We start from the raw sequence: 22,768 nt of genomic DNA on the forward strand, positions 1-22,768 counted from the left end.
CTCTCTCTCTTCTTCTCCTCTCCCCCCTTCTCTCTCTTCTTCTTTCTCCTCCCTCCTCCCCCCCTCCTTCTTTCTCTCCCTCCCTCCTCCTCCCTCTCCTCCTAATCCCTCTTCTCCCTCCCTCCTCTCCTCCTTCTCTCTCCTCTCTCTCCTCTCTCCCCCTTCTCTCTCTTCTTCTTGTCCTCCCTTCCCTCCTCCTTCTCCCTACTCCCTCCCTCCTCCTCCCTCTCTTCTCTCTTCTTTCTCCCTCTCCTCCTAATCCCTCTCTCCTTCTCCCTCCCATCCCCTCTCTCCCTTCTCCTCTCTCTCCCCTCTCTCCTCCTCCTCCACCTTCTCCCTCCCTCCCCCTTCCCCCTTCTCATCCCTCCTTCTTCTCCCTTCTCCCCTCTTCTTCCCCCCATCTTCTCCTCGCCATGTCTTGGTTCGGGGGCATCAGCTCGGGTCTCGGGCAGGTCGGCGGCAGCCTGTCCTCCCTGACAGGCCAACTGTCCAACTTCACTAAGGACATGTTGGCCGAAGGCGTCGAGGAAGTGCAAGGTGAGCCTCCCCCCCCCCCCCCCCCCCCCTAAAAAAGGTTTGCTAACAACATCAACAAAAATCGCTATTGTGTCTTGGTCCCTAATAAACACTTTTAATCCTTTTTTAAAGTCCTTGATCGTGACAAATGAGCCTTCAGTTTGAGGACGTGTATGGTCAGAGCAGTTGTCAGTCCAACAGCTGTTAAGGCCTTTGTTTGTTATCTGCAGTTGTCTTGTGGAGAAACCCGAGGAGGTTGTTGTGTGATCGGGTTATAAATAAACAAACCCATGCCAGAATTTAAACACAAAGTGCTGGAGTAACTCGGTGGGTCAGGCAGGAACTCTGGAGAGAAGGAATGGGTGACGTTTCGGGTCGAGACCCTTTTTTATCAAGATCTCAAGAATGGTGGTTTGGATACTTCTTACGTGATTAGAAGCTACATACTCATGGAAGAGTAATCTGGTAGGTTCCAGGAATTCCCATGCACTTTCAACAGCAATTATTCTCTCTTAAATGCCTATCTGGTCTCCTTGAAAATGCACCAATCCTGTTTCAACCATCTTTGCAGGCAATACGTTGCAGATCACAAAAAAGGTTTTTGTTCGCATCTCCAGTCCTGTATTTTATAGCTGTGCTACCATATCCTTGATCCATTTGCTAATGGTAACTGCTTTCTTTACCATATGTTACACTTGCACACTGTTATGCTCCTTAACTTTCTTTACTTTTTCAAGGAGAACAACATTAGTTCCTTTTGCATAACCTTCCAGCTGACATCCTCAATTCCTGAAACCATTCCGGTGAATCTTTTTGACATATTCTCTAGGTGATCAGAAAATATTCAAATTTTGGTCGAGCTGTGTTTTATAAAGGTTCAATTGGTATGTATGTCATAGAATATTAGTCATACGGCATGGAAACAGGCCCTTCGGCCCGACTAGTCCATTCCAACCATCTATGCTAGTCCCATCTACCTGCGTTTGGTCCATATCCCTCCAAACCTTCCCTGTGCATGACTTTTAAATGTCATATATCCACCACATCTGTGTGGAAAAAGTTTAGACTTTAGAGATACAATGCAGAAATAGGCCCTTCAGCTCACCGAGGCCCCGCCGACCAACGATCACTCCATACGCTAACACTATCCTACACACTAGGGACAATTTGACAACTTATCAAAGCCAATTAACCTACAAACCTGTACGTCTATGGAGAATGGGAGGAAACCGGAGCACCTGGAGAAAACACACACGGTCACAGGACGAACGTACAAACTCTGTATAGACAGCACCCGTAGTCTACCAATCCTCTAATCACAGCATCAAAAAATGCACCTATCAAAGTCATTAATAACAACCTATCTGATTGTGGCAAAGAATCTGTGCCTACTTGACCTTCTTGACCTATGTACACACAATTGACTGAACATTCTGTGCTGCTTATGGTCATCTATCAGGTCATAGTCACAATCACATGCTTCTCTTCCTGCTTGTCTCTTCCTTTCCAATTTGTCATCAATATGCTGCTCCTTCGGGACATTAACTGAAAACATGATGTAAATTTCCACATGTTTATTGATGGGATTTAGCCGTATAATTTCTTGGTCCATCCAGTGTCTCCAAATTGTTAGGATGTTGGTCTAACAACATGTAATGGATAGGTATAAATTTCCTCCGGCTAAACACTGGGAAGACAGAAGCCATTATCTGTTCCAGAATTGTTCTCATAAACTGCAATCCTTGGCCCGTGCACTTCTACCCACGATACTGCCTGATTTACTGAGTTTTGCTTGTGTTGAAAGGAACTGTAGTTGCTAGTTTATACCGAAGATAGACACAAAGTGCTGGAGTAACTCAGCGGGTCAGACAACATCTCTGGAGAAAAAGTATTGGGTGACGTTTTGGGTCAGGACTCTTCTTCAGACAGTTCGTCTTTAGTTTTCCTTGTTGGCCTACACTTTTACTGGATAACCAATGCTTTGATTTTTCCTAGAAAATAGAAAAGCCTGTACTCGCTGGAGTTTAAAAATTGGGGGGGGGGACCTCATTGAAACTTACAGAATAGTGAAAGGCATGGATAAAGTGGATGTGCAGAGGATATTTCCACTAGTGGGAGTGTCTAGGACTAGAGGCCATAACCTCCGAGTTAAAGGACGTTCCTTTAGGATGGAAATGGAGAGGAATTTCTTTAGTCTGCGTATGGCGAATCTGTGGAATTCTTTGCTACAGAAGGCTGTGGAGGTTCAATTGATATTTTTAATAGACAGTAGACAATATGTGCAGGAGTAGTCCTTTCTGCCCTTCGAGCCAGCACTGCCATTCAATGTGATCATGGCTGATCATTCCCAATCAGTACCCGCATTAAGGTAGAAACAGACAAATTCTTGATTAGCACGGGTGTCGGGGGTTATGGGGATAAGGTAGGAGAATGGGGTTGGAAGGGAGAGATAGATTAGCCATGATTGAATGGTGGAGTAGATTTCATGGGGCTTCATGGCCCTTGTGGCTAAAGGCACCAGGGGGTATGGAGAGAAGGCAGGTACAGGATACTGTTGGATGATCAGCCATGATCATATTGAATGGCGGTGCAGGCTCGAAGGGCCGAATGGCCTACTCCTGCACCTATTTTCTGTGTTTCTAATTCTGCTCCTATCACTTATGACCTTATGACTAGTTAGGTTTATTTGGAGTATTGCGTGCAGTTCTGGTCTTATTACAGGAGGCTTTTTAGAAGGTTGCAGAGGAGGTTTACCAGAATGATAGGGGGTATTAGCTACAGGGAGAGGTTGGACAGTTTAGATTGTTTTCCCTAGCATGTCGGAAGTTGCGGGAATACATGATAGAAGTATATACAATTATGAGAGGCATAGATAAGGTAGTCAGTCAGAATTCTTTTTTCCAGAATGAAAAGGTAAGTCAAGTGAGTTTATTGTCATGTGTCCCTGTATAGGACAATGAAATTCTTGCTTTGCTTCAGCACACAGAACATATTCAGCATTCACTACAAAACAGATCAGTGTGTCCATATACCATAATATAAATATATACACACATGAATAAATAAACTGATAAAGTGCAAATAACAGAAAATGGGTTATTAATAATCAGAGTTTTGTCTGAGCCAGGTTTAATAGCCTGATGGCTGTGGGGAAGTAGCTATTCCTGAACCTGGTTGTTGCAGTCTTCAGGCTCCTGTATCTTCTAGAGGTAGTACTAGAGGGCATAGCTTGAAGCTGGGGGGGACAAAGTTTTAGGGCTTTGTGCGTGACAAGTTTTTTTTACACAGGTGGTGAGTGTCTGGAGCACGCTGCCAGGAGTGATGGTTGAGGACGATTTGATATTAGCATTGAAGAGATATTGGAATAGGCATATGGTTTGCAGAGAACGGGAGGATATGGATTATGTGCAGTCAGACAGGAGTTGGTTTTGTAATTATGTTGGGCACAGACATTGTGGGCCGAAGGGCCTATTCTTGTGCTGTACTGTTGTAGGTTCATTAGCAAGATTGTAAGTGAATGCATTGAATTGGATACGATACTGCAGATACTACGAATCTGGAGCAAAAAACAAACTGCTGCAGAGTCTGAAGAAGGGTCTTAGACATAGAAACATAGAAATTAGGTGCAGGAGTAGGCCATTCGGCCCTTCGAGCCTGCACCGCCATTCAATATGATCATGGCTGATCATCCAACTCAGTATCCCGTACCTGCCTTCTCTCCATACCCCCTGATCCCCTTAGCCACAAGGGCCACATCTAATATAGCCAATGAACTGGCCTCAACTACCCTCTGGCAGAGAGTTCCAGAGATTCACCACTTTCTGTGTGAAAAAAGTTCTTCTCATCTCGGTTTTTAAGGATTTCCCCCTTATCCTTAAGCTGTGACCCCTTGTCCTGGACTTCCCTAACATCGGGAACAATCTTCCTGCATCTAGCCTGTCCAACCCCTTAAGAATTTTGTAGGTTTCTATAAGGACCTGAAACGTCACCTATCCATGTTCTTCAGGGATGCTGCCTAACCAGCTGAGTTACTCCAACACGTTGTGTCCATTTGTGTAATAACCAGCATCTGCAGTTCTTTATTTCTACTGCTGGAGGAAATAGCTGGGTCAGACAGATCTGTGGGGGCAGAGGGGTGGTTGATGTTCGAGTCAAGAATCTGCATCAGTGCATTTACATTCTTGGTATATTGAATAAATAAAAAGATGCATTCTGAGTGCATTGCTGTGTGCAGTATGAATAAAGCATATTTTTGGGAAATAAACCAGTATGGTCTCATAGATTGTAAGCTCATTCCCTTTTCTATTATCTTTGGTTTTATACTGTACTTGCATTGGTGATTATTGAAATTTGGCATGAATTTGAGGTTTCAACTTGGTAACAAGCTGACTTTCGCCATTTCTATTAAATCCCAATGGTGCCAATATTGCAGGGATAGCAGCGGCAGGGACAGAATAGAGGGAATCTTTACATCTGGCAGCAATATTGAGATGGCAGCAGGGATAGCAGTAGCAGGGATAGAATAGAGGGAATCTTTACATCTGGCAATATTGAGATTGAAATTATAACTTTGCGATGCCAAGGTAAGATAATGATGGCAAAACGCAGTACAGTGAAGATGAATTTTGCTCAAACAGAATTATGGAAGAGTTTAAAAAAAAATAAAAGATAGGAAAACCTTTGATTTGATGAGAAGATGAAGGTTTGTACCACTTCATGCCCACCGTTGCCCCATCAGCAGAAGGACCTGAGGTTCCCGTCATGGTATTGTTAGCCACTGCAGAACTCACAGAAAAAGTAAGGAAGCAAGTAATTTTTAACCCCAAGGGACTGCCGAAGAATGTTGCGTGTCTTTTATGTCTTTATGTTTTTCCCAAGCAAATAGTTTATACAGCTCCTGTGCTTCCTTTTTCTGGTTTGTTCATGTTGGTCTCACGGGGATCCCCATGCAGTAAACTAACTAAGCGAGAACATTCATACCAAGTTCCTGGGGGCTTTGTCTGTTTACCCTGGTTTTCATCGTAGTACATGTGTGCTCCATCACTTCTGACATCTAGCAAGATTAATATTAAGATTTACCTAATGATCCTAAACACATCTGCAGTTAGCAGATGATCCCTACTAGTATTACAAGGTGAAAAGATACAATTTTACTTTTTGGTTTCCCTCATTGGCTATGTGCAGTGGTTTTTCAAAAGCAACTCATTAGTGTTCAGAGACAAAATTTAGAATTATATAATCTGTCATATCCTAGCACAGGAAAAACTGACAGCTGAGCCCATATTCCTTTCCCCTACTTTTAAATTTGCGACACAACACGTTATTGAAAATGTACATTATAGTAAATAGTTCTGACAATGGCAAGTTGATCAATTTAACTTCCGTGTATCTTCTAGAAATGGTGAATTGGGAGAAAACTAAGTCATTGGACTAGTATGGACTAATGAAAAGTTAATTATGTGCAATCAAATTTTTCTTGATTTTTAATTTGGGAAAGACATGTGGCCAATGGACTTTGAAGAGGTGTTCCATAAAACAGCATGTTAAGGAACATAAGTTCATGGCAGCAGGGCTGGCAGCAGCAGCAGCAGCAGCAGGGATAGAATGGAGGGGATCTTTACATCTGGCTAAAGGCCATTTAGTCTACATTAAAAACAAGGGCATAGGTTTAAGGTGAGGAGGAGAAGCTTTAAAGAGAATATGAAGGGAAAAAGACAGTGCTGGAATAACTTTGTAATAGTTCACCTATCACCTCCCACTTTTTGTCCTGCCCCTCCTCTCTTCTAACTTTCTGTTCACCTGCACAGTCTGAAGAAGGATCCCGACTTAAAATGTCACCGATCCATGTTCTCCAGAGACGCCTGATCCCCTGAGTTACTCCAGCATTTTGTCCTTTTTTGTAACCCACCATCTGCAGTTCCGTGTTTCTATATGAGGGGAAAATGTTTTCACACAAAATATGGTTTATATCTAAAATAAACTGCCAGAGGAGGTGGTGGAATTGGATATGATCACTACGTTTAGGCATTTAGGCAGACATTTGAATTGGCAAGCCATAGAGGGCTATGGACCTAATGTAGGCAAACCGGAATAGTGCAAATTGTTTAAAGGTCAGAATTCAAAATGTAATTGGATATGCACTTGGAGGAAAAAAATTGCAGAGACGTGAAGAAAGGGCGAGGAAGTAGATTGTTGGTATATTTCTTTGGTAGATCTGAATCAGTGGATTAAAATGTTTTGTGCAAGAAGGAACTGCAGATGCTTGTTTAAATCGAAGATAGACACAAAAAAGCGGGAGTAACTCAGCAGGACAGGCAGCATCTTTGAGGAGAAGGAATGGGTGACATTCGGGTCGAGACCCTTCTTCAGACTTTCTTCCCTACTATACCTTAATCTGATTCACTTTATTTTGGAAAAAAGCTCCACAGGGTAGTGGCAACCACAAGCTGCTGCCTCATAGCTACACCTACCCAGGTTTGCTCCCAACCTTTTGAACTGGCTATGTGTGGTTCACTTTGGCATTTCCCAGCAAGTTCAGACCTTTTATTTTCATCATTAAATTAACAACTCAAATAGTTGTCATTGTGCCTCCTGATTTGTTATTGTGGGTTTCTGGATTTCTGCATCAGCAAAATAACATAATTGATGAAAACAAATTTTGAATAAGGCATAGACAGTTTCTGTTTTAACCTGCTTGCAACAGGAATATATTTGCTGCTCAATATTTCAGCACCTATAATTGTGATTGGAGAACTGTAACTATGAACCCTTTTATTACCATTTTGGATTCTGTGATCTCACTTGCAAAACATGTGCATCTTTCCAGTAATGAAAGATAGTATGCACCCTAGTGTGATGTGGCCGATCATTGTCCACAGAGCTGGTAATTTCTACAAATGAATAACATAACACAAGATACGGACTATAGTGAAATTAAAGAACATTGAAAATATACTATGTATATTTCTTATACTTTGTCTTTTGACATCACTAATTTACAAATCAGTGGTGCACAATTGAAGGGATCTCATTCTCTTTGAATCTGTAGCAGTGTGTATATTTTTTTACCTTGAGAGAAAACTGAAGAGCTGCATTGTGTGTTCTTTCCCATCCACTTCTCTCCGATAAATTACTCGGTTACTCATCAAACATAGAAACATAGAAAATAGGTGCAGGAGTAGGCCATTCGGCCCTTCGAGCCTGCACCGCCATTCAATATGATCATGGCTGATCATCCAACTCAGTATCCTGTACCTGCCTTCTCTCCATACCCCCTGATCCCTTTAGCCATAAGGGCCACATCTAACTCCCTCTTAAATATAGCCAATGACCTGGCCTCAACTACCTTCTGTGGCAGAAAGTTCCAGAGATTCACCACTCTCTGTGTGAAAAATGTTTTTCTCATCGCGGTCCTAAAGGATTTCCCCTCTATCCTCAAAGCGTGACCCCTTGTCCTGGACTTCCCCAACATCGGGAACAATCTTCCTGCATCTAGCCTGTCCAACCCCTTAAGAATTTTGTAAGTTTCTATACGATTCCCCTTCAATCTCCTAAATTCTAGTGAGTACAAGCCGAGTCTATCCAGTCTTTCTTCATATGAAAGTCCTGCCATCCCAGGAATCAGTCTGGTGAACCTTCTCTGTACTCCCTCTATGGCAAGAATGTCTTTCCTCAGATTTGGAGACCAAAACTGTATGCAATACTCCAGGTGTGGTCTCACGACGACCCTGTCCAACTTGACAATATCAAGTTGTAATTTTGCCGAAGATTGACACAAAATGCTGCGTATCTCCACGGGACAGGCAACATCTCTGGAGAGAAGGAATGGGTGAAGTTTCGGGTCAAGACCCTTCTCCAGACTGAGAATCGGGGGAGAGGGAAACTAGAGATATGGAAGCGTACAAAGAGTATATAAGGTGTGAAAAGCACGGCCCGTTTGACTACTTCTCCTGCAGGGTTTTGTAATTCACACCAATCTGCTAATGTTGAAATTTCCTGAGAGTTTATTAATAATTATTGTCGCTAGCTGATATGTGAGAACATTTTTGTTTCATGTCTTTCTCTGCTCCATTGGCCAATGGGCCCAAACCTTATTCTGTTTAAATTAATCCATTGTCTTCCCAAGTTATAGCAACGTAGCAAATATGAAATTAAACTCCCTTTTTGGTTAACTTTACTCAAAACTGCTGCCTGCTTGTACAAAATGTGCACCAGAAGCAGGGTTGTATTACATTAATATAAATATGGACTGCTTTTCATTTCTTGGAAGCCACCTCCCTGCGAAGGCAGACATTGATGATCAAATGCATTGTTGTCTTTAGTGCAGCAGCTCAGGCCTTTGGTCAAATGATGCAAAGGACATTTCAAGGATAATCGATATATTTGTGACTTTTAAGAGGCATTTAGACAGGCACATGAACATTTGTGGAATGGAAGGATATGGATCACATGCAGGAAAATGGGATGAGTTTAACGTGGCATCATGGTTAGCATTGACCTCATGGACTCGAGGGCGTGTTCCTACGCTGTACTGTTGACAATGACTTTGATTTAGATTCTTGGGAAAGAAGCCAGAATGAAACGGTCACCGGAGACAAATAGTTATCACCCATCTAAATGTGAAGCCCAGTGGTTTCAACCCACCTGAGAAGGAATGTACGTTGCTGAATCAAATATGAGTAGCACAAAGAGAAATGTTTAAGAATAGAATCTTCATTTTGTGTGTGGCAAAGTTAAAATGGTCTCGCACATCACTTATTACTCTCCAGAAAACTCTTCTGAAGGCGATTTAAGTGAGTTCCAATAGGTTTCATGCCTTCAGCGAGCGTGATGGGGTGGGAGATTGCAACCTTCATGTGGTCCGCCCTGTTTTGATGAATGCAATCAACCTGGCGTGCACAATCAAGTAAGATCAAATAGATCAAGTTGTCCTACTTTAGGCTGTGCACGCCATACCCAAGAAGAAGAAGAAGTGAGCGTGATTATGCAAAAAATGTACAATCATATCTTTTTGCATCATAGTCTTGGTGCATAAGATGATAACTGATATTATGAAAGGGAAGATATCATCTTGTCGAAGTAGAAATGCCGGTTTTATACGTTGGGTTTAAAACTCAGTATGACTAATATTAGAATTCTGATGCATGATAACAAAAGGCATTTGCAAACGTGGAGAGATCACAGGTGATTCACAACTAACAACTGGACTTTATTCCTGAAGTTCACATGACAAACAAATGATATAATAATAATACATTTTATTTTCGGGCGCCTTTCAAATCTCAAGGACACCTTACAAAGATTAACAGAAGAGAAAAAAACATAGTCGGATAAAAAATAAATAATAAGGACATCATCAATATACAAATTAAAGATAGAAATTGCTCCAAGGACACAAAATAAAAAAAAAATAAAAAAACACAATGTGAAGAGAGAGCAGCGGCTTGATATGGGTGTGAACAATTCTTATTTTGATGAAGCATGGCTCATGTTCGTATTAAACTTTGGAAAAAAGCATTTTTGAAAAGCAGTTGGATGAAGTTGGCATTAAGAGTAAAAAGTCTGGGTTACATCATGGGTAATTCAACTCTCAGAAATAACCAACCCTAGATCTGTTTCCAACCCAATAAAAGAGTGCTTTTGACTGAAATTTGTAATTTACACATCAAATGGTGGATTGTATATCGAGGGCATTAAGATGTTGTGAGGGGTTTAGTGAGATTGCATTGAAATGTAAATTAATATCCATTTCAAATAGCGGTTAAATGATACCCAGCAAGAAATATCTGGTTGAGTTTTGGCTTCTTTCAAGAAATGTAATTGAACTAACGTTAACCTGCCCAATTCATCCACGTGATATTGGATCCCACAAACAGACATTGAGATTACCACATCACTGAATGATGCTTGGAGAGGAGGCAGAATGGGACAATAATGTAAAGACTGATTCTTCCCTTACCCCTCCAGTTGCTTTTTGTTTTTTAGTGATTTGCTGTAACTGATTTTTCTTTATTATCTGCTTTGTCTGCATGATACTGCAAGTCAATTTACAGCAAGTGGACTACTTTTGAACTGCAAGCATTTATTCTATGGTGAAATGTAGCATCCTGTTTTTACACAATGTGGTTCCACAGAAATTTGAAGAGATGCATTGGAGGGTATAATGTTAACTGGGACAACAGGGGAGCTACCAACTTTTGTTGGAACATAATGATAAGATCTTGGATGACCACCTGGAGATCATGATTCAATGTCTTACCTGTAAGAGTTCACCTAGAGTCAAGCAGTACCTCAGTGGCGCATTGAAGTTTGGACAAGTCAAGTTTATTGTCACATGCACAAGTAAGGTGAGGTATAGTCATAATGGAAAAACCTTGCTAGTAGCAGCATCAGGCACGTAGACTCAGACAAACACAAAATAAATTGTACATCAATTATACATCCATTTTTAAAAGATAGACTGCAAAAAATAAGACATTAGCGCAAAAACATAATTGGGGAAAAATACAAGTCCAAGAGGTGGATTACAATGCTCTGTTGAGGTTGGATTAATGTTGTGCAGATTGATTCAGGAACTTTATAGTTGTAGGAAAGTAGCCGTTCCTGAACTTGGTGGTGTGGACTTCAGCCTGCTGCCCGATTGTGAGAGTACCTGAGAAGATGCCATAGCTCTAGGGCTGCCTTCTTGAGGTAGCGTCTCATGTAAATGTTTTCAATGGAGGGAAGGCCTGTGCCTTTGATGAACTGGCTGAGCCCAGTACTCTCTACCGCCTCTTGCATTCCTGTTGTTGGAGTTGCCATACCAGGCTTGTTGCAATCAGTTAGGATACTTTCTACAGTGCATCTTTAAAAACGTGTTAAAATATTCAGAGACATGCCAAATATCTTTAAACTTCTAAGAAAGTAGAGGCTCTGGCAGTCTTCATTGTGATTATATCTATGTGCTGAGCCCAGGACAGGTTATCTGAGGTGTCGCCCAGAAATTTGAAGCTACTAAAGCACCTTCCCACTTAGGAGACGTAAACAGCAACCTCAAGTGACCTTGCCCGTCACCCAAAAAAAAAATCAAGGTCGAGGTGACCTGCAACCTCCTACCACCTCCCACGCATATGTTGAAAACCTTCCTCAACTATGAATAAAACTGGCTTCGACTAGACCTGTGACAAAAAAATTTTGATTTTTAAAACGGCAACCTATTTTTAGTCGAGGCCAGTTTTAAACATGATGAAAAAATAGCAGCAACCTAGATGGAGCTTCGACCACGCGGAAACCACTGTCGACCATTAGGGAGAGTGACCAAAACCTTCGGTGACCTCATGGAAACCTTGGGTGGCGGGCAAGGTCACCAGAGGTTGCTGTTTAGGTCTCCTAAGTGGGACAGGGGCTTTACTCTCTCCACACCGACCCACCAATGAAAGGTGGCACATGGTCTCCTGACCTCTCCCTTCTGAAGTTAATGATTATTTCTTGGTCTTGTTGACATTGGACGAGAGGTTGTTGTTGCAACACCACTCATATCATCATTACCTTTTGCTTATCTTTCATTCATTTGTTCTATATCTCTCCATATCGCAGTCGGTATCTCCATTTGCCTTTCCCCTAACTCTCAGTCTGAAGAAGAGTCTTGACCCGAAATATCACGTATTCCTTTTCTCCAGAGATGCCGCCTGACCTGCTGAGTTACTCCAGCTTTTTGTGTCTACGGTTTAAACCAGCATCTGCAGTTCCTTCCTACTCTCCTGCATGCTCACTCATCACTTCCTGTGGTTTGGCCAAGCACTGTGGTGTTGTCGACGAATTTATCGATGGCATTGGAGCTGTGTTTAGCCACACTGTCATAGGTGTAAAGAGACTAGTGCAAGGAGCTATGCACACAGGCCTGAGGTGCACCTGTGTTGATGTTAAGTGTGGAGGAGGTGTTATTGATCCACACTGACCGTCTAGATTAGATTCTGAAAACTTTGGTGGGCCTTGAGCCCTCAACATTACGACAAAGTCTTTAAAACAACTTACAAGAGAGCGGTTTGTTTTTGATATTTTTCCAAATTGCCAGGTTGCTAACATATTGGATAAGCATACATCCTATGAGACTTTTCCTTCATGTGTATTTATAATGTAAGTACTTGTATGATGCCTGAGCTTTGGGACAAGTATAGGAAGACTATAATTATTGCTGTATCCATGTTCTCTGATTTCTCTGGACGAACTAATCTGTAGTGTAAATGTTTTTATATACAAAAGGAGGAAGAAATGTGTTTATACAGAGCATCCTTGGTTTTTGCTTGTCCTGGTGTGTTTTACAGCCAATTGAGTGGGGAAAGACTTTAGTCACTTTTCTAATATGGGGCAACAAAGCAGCCAATTTGTTGTGTGCACCAACTAACAGCAACGTGATACCTGTGGTGATGTTTGTTGGAGAAATGAATATTGGCTAGTACGCAATTATTGCAGTTGTCTGAATTAATAAATTGGTCTTGGGTTTAATGCTTCATCCATAATCTATCATGTCTAGCATATTATATCTTCAGTCAATGCACCAGTGTTGAACTGAGCCAGTAAACGACAGCGTCAGAATGCATCAATTGTAAGATTGGCAAGGGTGATTTTGTCAGGAGAGTGGTGGGTGCCTGGAGCACACCGACAGGGAAGGTGGTGGAAGAGCCTGTTTTCGTGTTGTCTACTTCTATGACTCGAGTCATTTAAAATAAAGGCTGGAGGGATGTAGATCATGGGATTTGTTTAATTTGGTATCATGGTGAGAAGGTGTTATGATCCGATGGGTATGTTCCTGTGTGGTACTGTGCTATGTTTTTCAAGGTAGGGTAAATAAAATGCATGTTTGTCCGTGTTAGGGATTTTCTTTGACTGCTTTATTTCATAAATTACTGGGATCTTGTCAACTTGCCACCATGATGGTGTGTGTGGAAAGCCATTAACAGTCCATAATGTTGGGACAAAGACCCATCATTTATTTATTTGCCTCTGTACGCCACAATTTGAGATTTGGAATAGAAAATATCACGTGTGGTTAAAGTGCGCATTGTCAGATTTTATTAAAGGCCATTTTTACACATTTTGGTTTTTCCATGTAGAAATTACTGCTGTGCTTATACATAGTCCCCCCCCATTTCAGGGCACCATAATGTTTGGGACATATGGCTTCACAGGTGTTTGTAATTGCGCAGGTGTGTTTAAATGCCTCCTTAATGCAGGTGTAAGAGCTCAGCACCTAGTCTTTCCTCCAGTCTTTCCATCATCTTTGGAAACTTTTATCGCTGTTTATCAACATGAGGACCAAAGTTGTGCTAATGAAAGTCAAAGAAGCCATTATGAGACTGAGAAACAAGAGACGTTAGCCAAACCTAAGGCTTACCAAAATCAACTGTTTGGAACATCATTATGAAGAAAGAGAGCACTGGTAAGCTTACGAATCGCAAAGGGACTGGCACGCCAATGTCAGCTGATGACAGAATTCTCTATATAATAAAGAAAAATCCCCAAACACATGTCTGACAGATCAGAAACACTCTTCAGGAGTCGGGTGTGGATTTGTCAATGACTCCTGTCTGCAGAAGACTTCATGAACAGAAATACAGAGGCGACACTGCAAGATGCCAACCACTGGTTAGCTGCAAAAATAGGATGGCCAGGTTATAGTTTGCCTAGAAGTATTTAAAAGAGCAACCACAATTCTGGAAAAAGGTTTTGTGGACCGATGAGACAAAGATTAACTTATATCAGAGTGATGGCAAGAGCAAAATGGAGGAGAGAAGGAACTGCCCAAGGTCCAAAGCATACCGCCTCATCTGTGAAACACGGTGGTGGGGGGTGTTATGGCCTGGGCATGTATGGCTGCTGAAGGTACTGGCTCACTTATCTTCATTGATGATACAACTGTTGATGGCAGTAGCATAATGAATTCTGAAGTGTATAGACACATTCTATCTGCTCAAGTTCAAACAAATGCCTCAAAACTCATTGGCTGCAGTTCATTCTACAGCAAGACAATGATCCCAAACGTACTGCTAAAGCAACAAAGGAGTTTTTCAAAGCTACAAAATTGTCATTTCTGGAGTGGCCAAGTCAATCACCTGATCTGAATCCGAATGAGCATGCCTTTTATATGCTGAAGAGAAAACTGAAGGGGACTACCCCCCAAAACAAGCATAAGCTAAAGATGGCTGCAATACAGGCCTGGCAGAACATTATCAGAGAAGACACCCAGCAACTGGTGATGTCCACGAATCACAGACTTCAGGCAGTCATTGCATGCAAAGGATATGCAACAAAATACTAAACATGACTACTTTCATTTACATGACATTGCTGTGCCCCAAACAATATGGAGCCCTGAAATGGGGGGGGGGGACTATGTGTAAACACTGCTGTAATTTCTACATGGTGAAACGAAAATGCATAAAAATGGCCTTTATTAAAATCTGACAATGTGCACTTTAACCACATGTGATTTTTTTTTCTATTACAAATCTCAAATTGTGGAGTACAGAGGCAAATAAATAAATGTTGGGTCTTTGTCCCAAACATTATGGAGGGCTCTGTAAGAAGAAACTTGAAATGCTGGGATTATTTCCACTTGAGTAGGCAAGGCTAAAGGAAATTTAATAGATGCTATTAAGATTTGAGGATTTTGGCATTGTGAAGGCAGAAACATTTTAATGCTTGTAGAGTCTATGGCAATCCAACATAGTCACTAGGTCTTTGAATTTTGTAAGTTGGATGATTTATGAGTCATTAAGTGCTTTCCTGCGGTGCGTTATTAGTGCAGGTATCAGTACCTTTTAAGGAGATTATAGATAAAAATGGTAAAAATGTGATTTAAAATTGTGGAATATATCTTAAAATTGTGGAATATATCTGATGATGCCGTGCAAGGAAACCATTGTAATGGGTCAGTTTTTCTTCTTGTGCTGCAAACTTCAATACATCAGCGGTTTTATGGCCTTCAATATGAATATGCAGTTTGTTTTCTTGCATTTGGGGGGGCATCTATACTGAGCAACCATTTATAGGATATATCCTACAGTTTATAGGTCAAGAAAGGAACCTGACAATGAAAAAAATGTTGCCCTGTACATGGAAACGGCAATAATCTGACATGCTTGGGACCGTGGTGCAAAATTGGCAGATTTTCTGGGCTATTTGATGTTATTTCTATTAATAATACAACTTATTTTAATTCACACATACATTGCAGCGTATTATAGTAAATTTTCCAGTGAACCGGGTGAGTTTAAAGGTAATGCCAATAAACAATAGGAGCATCTGCTGTACCTGCATGCTTACTTTCATTGACTGATGAACAAGGATCCCCAGAAGGAAATGGAACCCATCGCAAAACGTCACCTATCCATGTTTTCCAGAGATGCTGCCTGACCCGCTGAGTTAAGTCAGCACTTTGTCTCTTTTTTGTTAGTTCATCTCTAGATGTCTTTTTTGTTTGATGTTTTTGTAATATGCTTTTAACATTGCTTCTTTAAGAGCACGGTATAAATAGAAGTTGCAGTTGCTCCTGTATTGTGATAATGTGCGTTAATTGCATTGATTGTTTTGAATTTCAGATGCTACCGGTGAACTGCATGTATCCAATTCCAAACTGAGGGACATTGAAACAGCTTACACCACACAGAAATCAGAGGTTGGTATGTGATCTCTTTAAGTTACAGACAATTAACTGAAGAGCCTTTGTGGCTACGTAAGCATTTTGCAAATGGCAGCCAGTCTGTTAAAGTAATTATCCATTCACGATGTTGCAGTTTGAAACAAATGAAGTTGCAACTATTTTGTATGGGGTTATTTTACTTCAGGTTGTTCATTGAAAAGAGTGCTCAGCTGCTGCTGTCTTCACTGGTTGCCCATGACACATGAGAATGGATGTCTGATTTTTAAAAAACATTTATTATTTTTCAGCACCTGGCTGTTAGTAAGGCAAGCATTACCATCCCAATCTATGTCTAGTGTACCTACTCATGCATTGCTGTTAGGTAGCAAGTTTCAGAACTTAGACATAGAACATAGAAAATAGGTTGAGTAGTAGGCCATTCGGCCCTTCGAGCCTGCACCGCCATTCAATATGATCGTGGCTGATCATCCAACTCGGTATCCTGTACCTGCCTTCTCTCCATACCCCCTGATCCCTTTAGCCACAAGGGCCACATCTAACTCCCTCTTAAATATAGCCAATGAACTGGCCTCAACTACCTTCTGTGGCAGAGAATTCCAGAGATCCACCACCTCTCTGTGTGAAAAATGTTTTCCTCATCTCGGTCCTAAATGATTTCCCCCTTATCCTTAAACTGTGACCCCTTGTTCTGGACTTCCCCAACATCGGGAACAATCGTCCTGCATCTAGCCTGTCCAACTCCTTAAGAATTTTGTAAGTTTCTATAAGATTCCCCCCTCAATCTTCTAAATTCTAGCGAGTACATAAATAAATAATAAATAAATAATCTTATTTATATAGCACATTTTTAGTCAACTTGCATTGACCCCAAAGTGCTTCACATAATTACATTACATTTACACACAGGCAAAGGTGGGTGAAGTGTCTTGCCCCAAGGACACAACGACAGTATGCACTCCAAGCGGGATTCGAACCGGCTACCTTCCGGTCGCCAGCCGAACACTTAGCCCATTGCGCCATCTGTCGTACAAGCCAAGTCTACCCAGTCTTTCTTCATATGAAAGTCCTGACATCCCAGGAATCAGTCTGGTGAACCTTCTCTGTACTCCCTCTATGGCAAGAATGTCATTCCTCAGATTAGGAGACCAAAACTGTACGCTATACTCCAGGTGTGATCTCACCAAGACTCTGTACAATTGCAGTAGAACCTCGCTGCTCCTATACTCAAATCCTTTTACTATGAATGCTAACATACCATTCACATAAACCCAGTGGCGATGTACTTCCAGCTCAGGATTGTACAAAGTGGAGGGGAACATGTAGGTTGTGCTGTCCCCGTCCCTTGCCTTCTTGGTAGTAGAAGGCATGGATTTGGAAGATGTTGCCACAGTAGCCAGGCGTTAACATCGTTGGTTTGCATAATAGCCACTGTATGTATGGTGGGAGTAATTGCATTTAAAGAACTTGGCCAGCTTGGTCAATGGAAGATGCACCAATTAAATGGTGTCCATCATCAAAACCTCTCCTGGTAATGGGCCTTAAAATCATTCACCTGGAATTTGTGCTTACATTGTTTCTGCTAATTATTGTTAAACATGGAGGAGCATTTATACTTTTTTTCAGAATCAGCAGAGTATGGTAATCAGCAATAGAATGGTAATCAGCAGAGGTTTTCTTGCCCATGTTAGACCTGATGACATGACAATACATAGGGTTTTGAGACTAAGTTGTCAACTAAGGTTACCACTGTGTTAGTGTCTGTTGTATCGTTTCTGCTGATGTGAATTCGAGTGACTGTCAGATTGTTGTTTGAATGTTTTTGTGACAGCTCCCCCAATTTAGATGTCATTCTCAAGATGCTTGTGAAAAGTACTTTTCAAGGTCAAAAGGGCTGGCAGCAATGTCGCAGTGCTAACGTCAATTTGCTTTTTGTTCCTTTTCTAGTTTGACAGTGGATATTGGTGAATCTGAATTAGTTCATAAGTCGTAGGAGCAGAATTAGGCCATTTAGCCCATCAAGTCTACTCTGCCATTCAATCATGGTTGATCTGTCTTGCCCTCTCAACCCCATTCTTCTGCCTTCTCCCCATAAACTTTGAAATCCTTACTAATCAAGATCCTGTCAAAGTCTGCTTTAAAAATACCAAATGACTTAGCCTCTGCAGCTGTCTGTGTGGAGGGTATTTAAGGGACAGCCACATTGCTGTGGGCCTTTGCATATTGGCCAGACACGGTAGACTTTTTTCTGTAAATATATAAACAATGACAATTTAGTTACTGCGTGGTCACAGTTACAGAGACCTCAATGACAAATTACTGGCCAAATTTAAATTCCATAGCTGCCTTTGTGAGATTTGAACGGTTAAGCCTCCAGGTTACTGGACTGTTAACTTAAACCGCTGCCATCATCACCATACCAGAGCACAAGTGTAACGGATACTCTGAAGCAGGTTTGGATGTCATTGGGAGTTGAGTATCATTACTGTGCTTGTTGGCAGCACGGTGGTACAGCCAGTAGAGCTGCTGCCTCACTGTTCTGGTGAACGGATTTCTATCTTGATTTTGGATGCCCTCTGTATGGAGTTTGCACATTTTCTCTTGTAATCTTGTAGGTTTCCTCCTGGTGTGCCCCCCCCCCCCCCCCCCCCCCCCCCCCCCCCCCCCCCCATCCAAAAGACATGCACTATTAATTGGTCATTGTGAATTGCCTGTAGGTGGGATAGAAATTGGGAATAAGTTACAGGGCATGTGATCGGATGGCACATTGATATACTATCTGCTTATCAAAAAATCCTCCTCACCTGTACCAACCTATTACCTGCCAGGCTTTGTCCAGCTTCTCCTTGTTTCCAGATCTACTCCCCCCCCCCCCCCCCAAACAGTATGAAGAAGGGTCTTGACCCATAATGGCACCTATCCACGTGCCTGACCCATTGAGTTATTTCAGTACTTTGTGTCTTTTTTGCTTGTAAACATGCATCTGCAGTTCCTTGTTACTATATACCATTTGGCTGCACAGCTCCAGTGACCTGGGTTCCATCCTGACTGTCTGTGTGGAGTTTGCATGCGACACATGCGTCTCTCTGGCGTGCTTTGGGATCTTTCCATGTCCCAAAGGCATTGCATTTGAGATGTTATTTGGCTATTGTCATCGGAAGACTTGAGAGGAACTTGTGCAACTTGACAGGCAATTGTGTAGTGTATTATGAGCAATTTTGGGCACCATATCTGAGGACGGATGTGCTAGATCTGGAGAGGGTCCAGAGGAGGTTTTCAAGAATGATCCCAGGAATGAATGGGTTAACATATGATGAGCGTTTGACGGCACTGGGCCTGTACTCGCTGAAGTGGAGAAGGATGAGGGGAAATCTCATTGAAACTTACCAAACAGTGAAAGGCTTAGATAGAGTGGATGTGGAGAGAGGATGTTTCCACTAGTGGGAGAGTCTAGGACCAGAGGGCGTAGCGTCAGAATTAAAGGACATTCCTACCACAATGACCTTATCACCCAACCTGACTTTTGCTTGTGATTTTGAATTGTGTTGTCCTTATGATCTACTATTAGTATGAAATGCTAAGACGCATTGCTCCCAAATATTGAAAGTTTTACTGCCTATCCTGAGACCAGACTCAGGAACAGCTCTTTCCCTCTGTTATTAGGCTGCTGAATAGCCCTTCCATAAGCTAGGGCACTGCCCGTTTTACCTCTACCTCATCGCAGACATTGTCTATGGAACTGATGTGCTACATTGCTGAGAACCATATTCTGCACTCTGTATCTTCCGCTTTGCTCTACCTATTGTACTCTAGTTTTACTTGATTGTATTTATGTATGGTATATCTGATATGGTTGGATAGCATGCAAAACCAAGCTTTTCACCGTACATTGGTCATTGGCACGTGACAATAAAAAAACTTAAACAGAGATAGATGGAGCACCTCAACAACAAACTAGAGAGGAAAAAATAGGATTTCAACATAGGACATCATCTCATTGATGTTTTCCAAACCTCTTGGTAATTTACTTTTGAATACTGGTACACCAATAATTACAATTTTATTTTGTTTCTTTAAAATATTTGCATGTTCCTAAGAATGTCATTCATTTTTAGTATGAACGGTTGAAGAAACTTTATGCAGATGTCGAAGAGAAAGCAACAGCAGCAGAACTCCAAATAAAGCACCTCTCATCTGACTATAGAACCCAGCTACAGCAGAAAGAAGTAAGTTGAAATATTTTGTGCATTTCCCTTCCTTAAAATAGAGCCTTAGTTACAGATTAATTATTGCATGTTTGAATACATTATTTAATTAATGGCAAAGCCATAATATCTGGAGAAATAAAGTTACCATGAAAGTAAGCATCGTGCATTTGGGGATCTCTGCATCGTGGTTGCTTGGTTTAGTTTTGGTTTAGTTTAGAGATACAGCCTGGAAACAGGTCCGTCAAGCCCACCGAGTCCATGCCGACCAAAGATCCCTGCACACTTACACTATCCTACACACTGGGGGCAATTTTCAATTTTACCAATTAGCCTATAAACCTGTTTGTCTTTGGAGTATGGGAGGAAACGCCACGCAGATAAGGGGCGAATGTACAATCTCCATACAGACAGCACCGTAGCCAGGATCGAACCCGGGTCTCTGGCGTTGTAAGGCAGGAATTACCGCTGCACCGCCCTTGAAATGCTTCTCAAATTTGGAGTTTCCAAACTCTCAAACATTTGGAGTTTCTCAACTCTAAAAAACATATGTAAGCCGTTGAGTTCATACATTGTGTACGTATGATAAATGGGCCATGTCGTTTGCAAAAAAATATTGTCAATTTTAATCAAATGCAAAATCTGAGAAGCCCTCTAGTCACCTTTTAAACGTGACATCACAGCAAGATGGCACAGATGAAGCAACTACATTCTGTTAGAATGTGTCAATTGGGTTAGATATAAAAACATATGAACAGATATTTTTATTGTACAAGTGAAGTGATGATAATTTCATTCCCTTTGTGTGATTGCACTGTGCATCACTGCAATATCATCCTGACTCTGGTGGTGGCACCATTGAGTGTGGCAGCCTCGCCTGCAACTGTTTGTCCTTTCATCCTTTTTTTATTTTTAGTTTGTCAAAAAGTGTTGTTTTGGAGGACTTTTAGTCTTTCTATGTGGGGGGAGTGGAGGTAAGAGGAAAACTGTTTTTCATAGTCGCTACCTGGTCGTGGATGCGTCTTTCCTCCGAGCCATATCTTCGCCCCCTCCACGCGGCCTAACATCTCGATTGGTGTGGCCTTTCCTGCGGAGACTGGCCAGAGCTTCAGCTTCAGCAGCGGCGCAGTACTGAAGTACCATCGCGGAGCGGGCGATGCCTTACTAGGGTCGCCGTGTTGAAAGTTCCGGAGTGCTGGGATTGCCGACTTTAACACCGTGGAGCTGTGGTCTGCGGAGCTTCTAGCCGCGGGCAGCGCTGACTTTAATATTGCAGAGTCCTGGGATCTTTCGCCGAGGTCGTCAGTGTTGGCGCTCCGCCCGGCTTGGCCTGTGGACTTCCGAAGCTGTGGTCTCCGGTAGGAAGCGGATGATTCGGAACTCCAAGCCGCTGAGAGTGTTCTTTCGATGCCGGAGTTCCATCATCCGGCGAGAGGGCCTGAAACATCGGGCCGTCCGTAGCGGCGACTGCGGAGGCCTCAATGGGTCCCGACCACGAGGGGACAAGAGGAAGAGGACTGAACTTTGTTGCCTTCCCTCACAGTGGGAAACGTTGATTCCGCTGTGGGGGGATGTTTTTTATGTTTAATGTTAAATTCTATAGTGTTGTGTTTATCTTATTTGTGTGCTGCATGGTTACTCAAATTTCACTGTACCAATTGGTGTATGTGACAATAAATGTCCTTTGTCCTTTTGATTGGTGATCCAGTTCATCTTTTCGTTACGGTGATCCTTGTAAGTTACTAATTGGAGAGACTGCAATGATGATAATATTAATAACGGAACATTTACATGGTTTCTTTTTGTTCCAAGATAGTTTCAACCTGTTGCTTGTAAGATTGTTGGTAATTTTATCTTGCTTTGTTTTGAATTTTCTTCGAGATTGCTAGGTATGGGCGTCTGATTTTTTTATTATTTTTTTGTTAAGGTGATGATAAGCCATTTGAAATCCAGGCAGAATGCATTACAGGACCAAGTGCAGAAACTTCAGTCTGTTGCTCGGACAACACAGACAGAAACCACGTCGACAGCATCTGCTGACTTTTTACCTGGTGATGTGCCTCACGCTCTCACGTTTGATGGAGACACTGGGGATTTTGGAGATGTCATCTGGTCCCAACATGAGATCAATAGACTTTCCAAAGAGGTGTCGAGGTTGGAGACTATCGTTGCCCATTGGAAAGCATTGGCGGAGGTCAGTGAATTGCACCCTCCAGGTTAACAAACAGTTATATAATTGTTAATGCTGAAGTTAACCCCAGAATCCTGGGATTTTCAATGCTGCTTTGTTAATCCATGTGATCAGAACATCTGAATACTCCAAGCTCTCAGCCACCTCCACATTTGTAGCTATACTTTTATTTTTAAACCAATATTCTCTCACATGATATGATGATTTGTCTCTGTGGAT

The 22,768-nt window shown here is 41.9% G+C and overlaps 1 protein-coding gene across 1 annotated transcript in view; it reads left to right on the top strand.

The window, feature by feature from the left end:
• The first annotated feature begins 303 nt into the window (after positions 1-303).
• The window catches only part of trip11 (thyroid hormone receptor interactor 11), a 72,508-nt gene continuing 50,043 nt past the window's right edge, over positions 304-22,768 (top strand). The window contains exons 1-4 of the mRNA XM_055640112.1: positions 304-537; positions 16,095-16,171; positions 20,269-20,379; positions 22,286-22,552. Of these exons, the coding sequence (XP_055496087.1) occupies positions 414-537; positions 16,095-16,171; positions 20,269-20,379; positions 22,286-22,552 (579 nt within the window). The 5' untranslated portion in view covers positions 304-413. The remainder of the gene's footprint in view (positions 538-16,094; positions 16,172-20,268; positions 20,380-22,285; positions 22,553-22,768) is intronic.

Source organism: Leucoraja erinacea, chromosome 9, assembly GCF_028641065.1.
Source record: "Leucoraja erinacea ecotype New England chromosome 9, Leri_hhj_1, whole genome shotgun sequence".
In the NCBI taxonomy this organism is placed as follows: Eukaryota; Metazoa; Chordata; class Chondrichthyes; order Rajiformes; family Rajidae; genus Leucoraja; species Leucoraja erinaceus.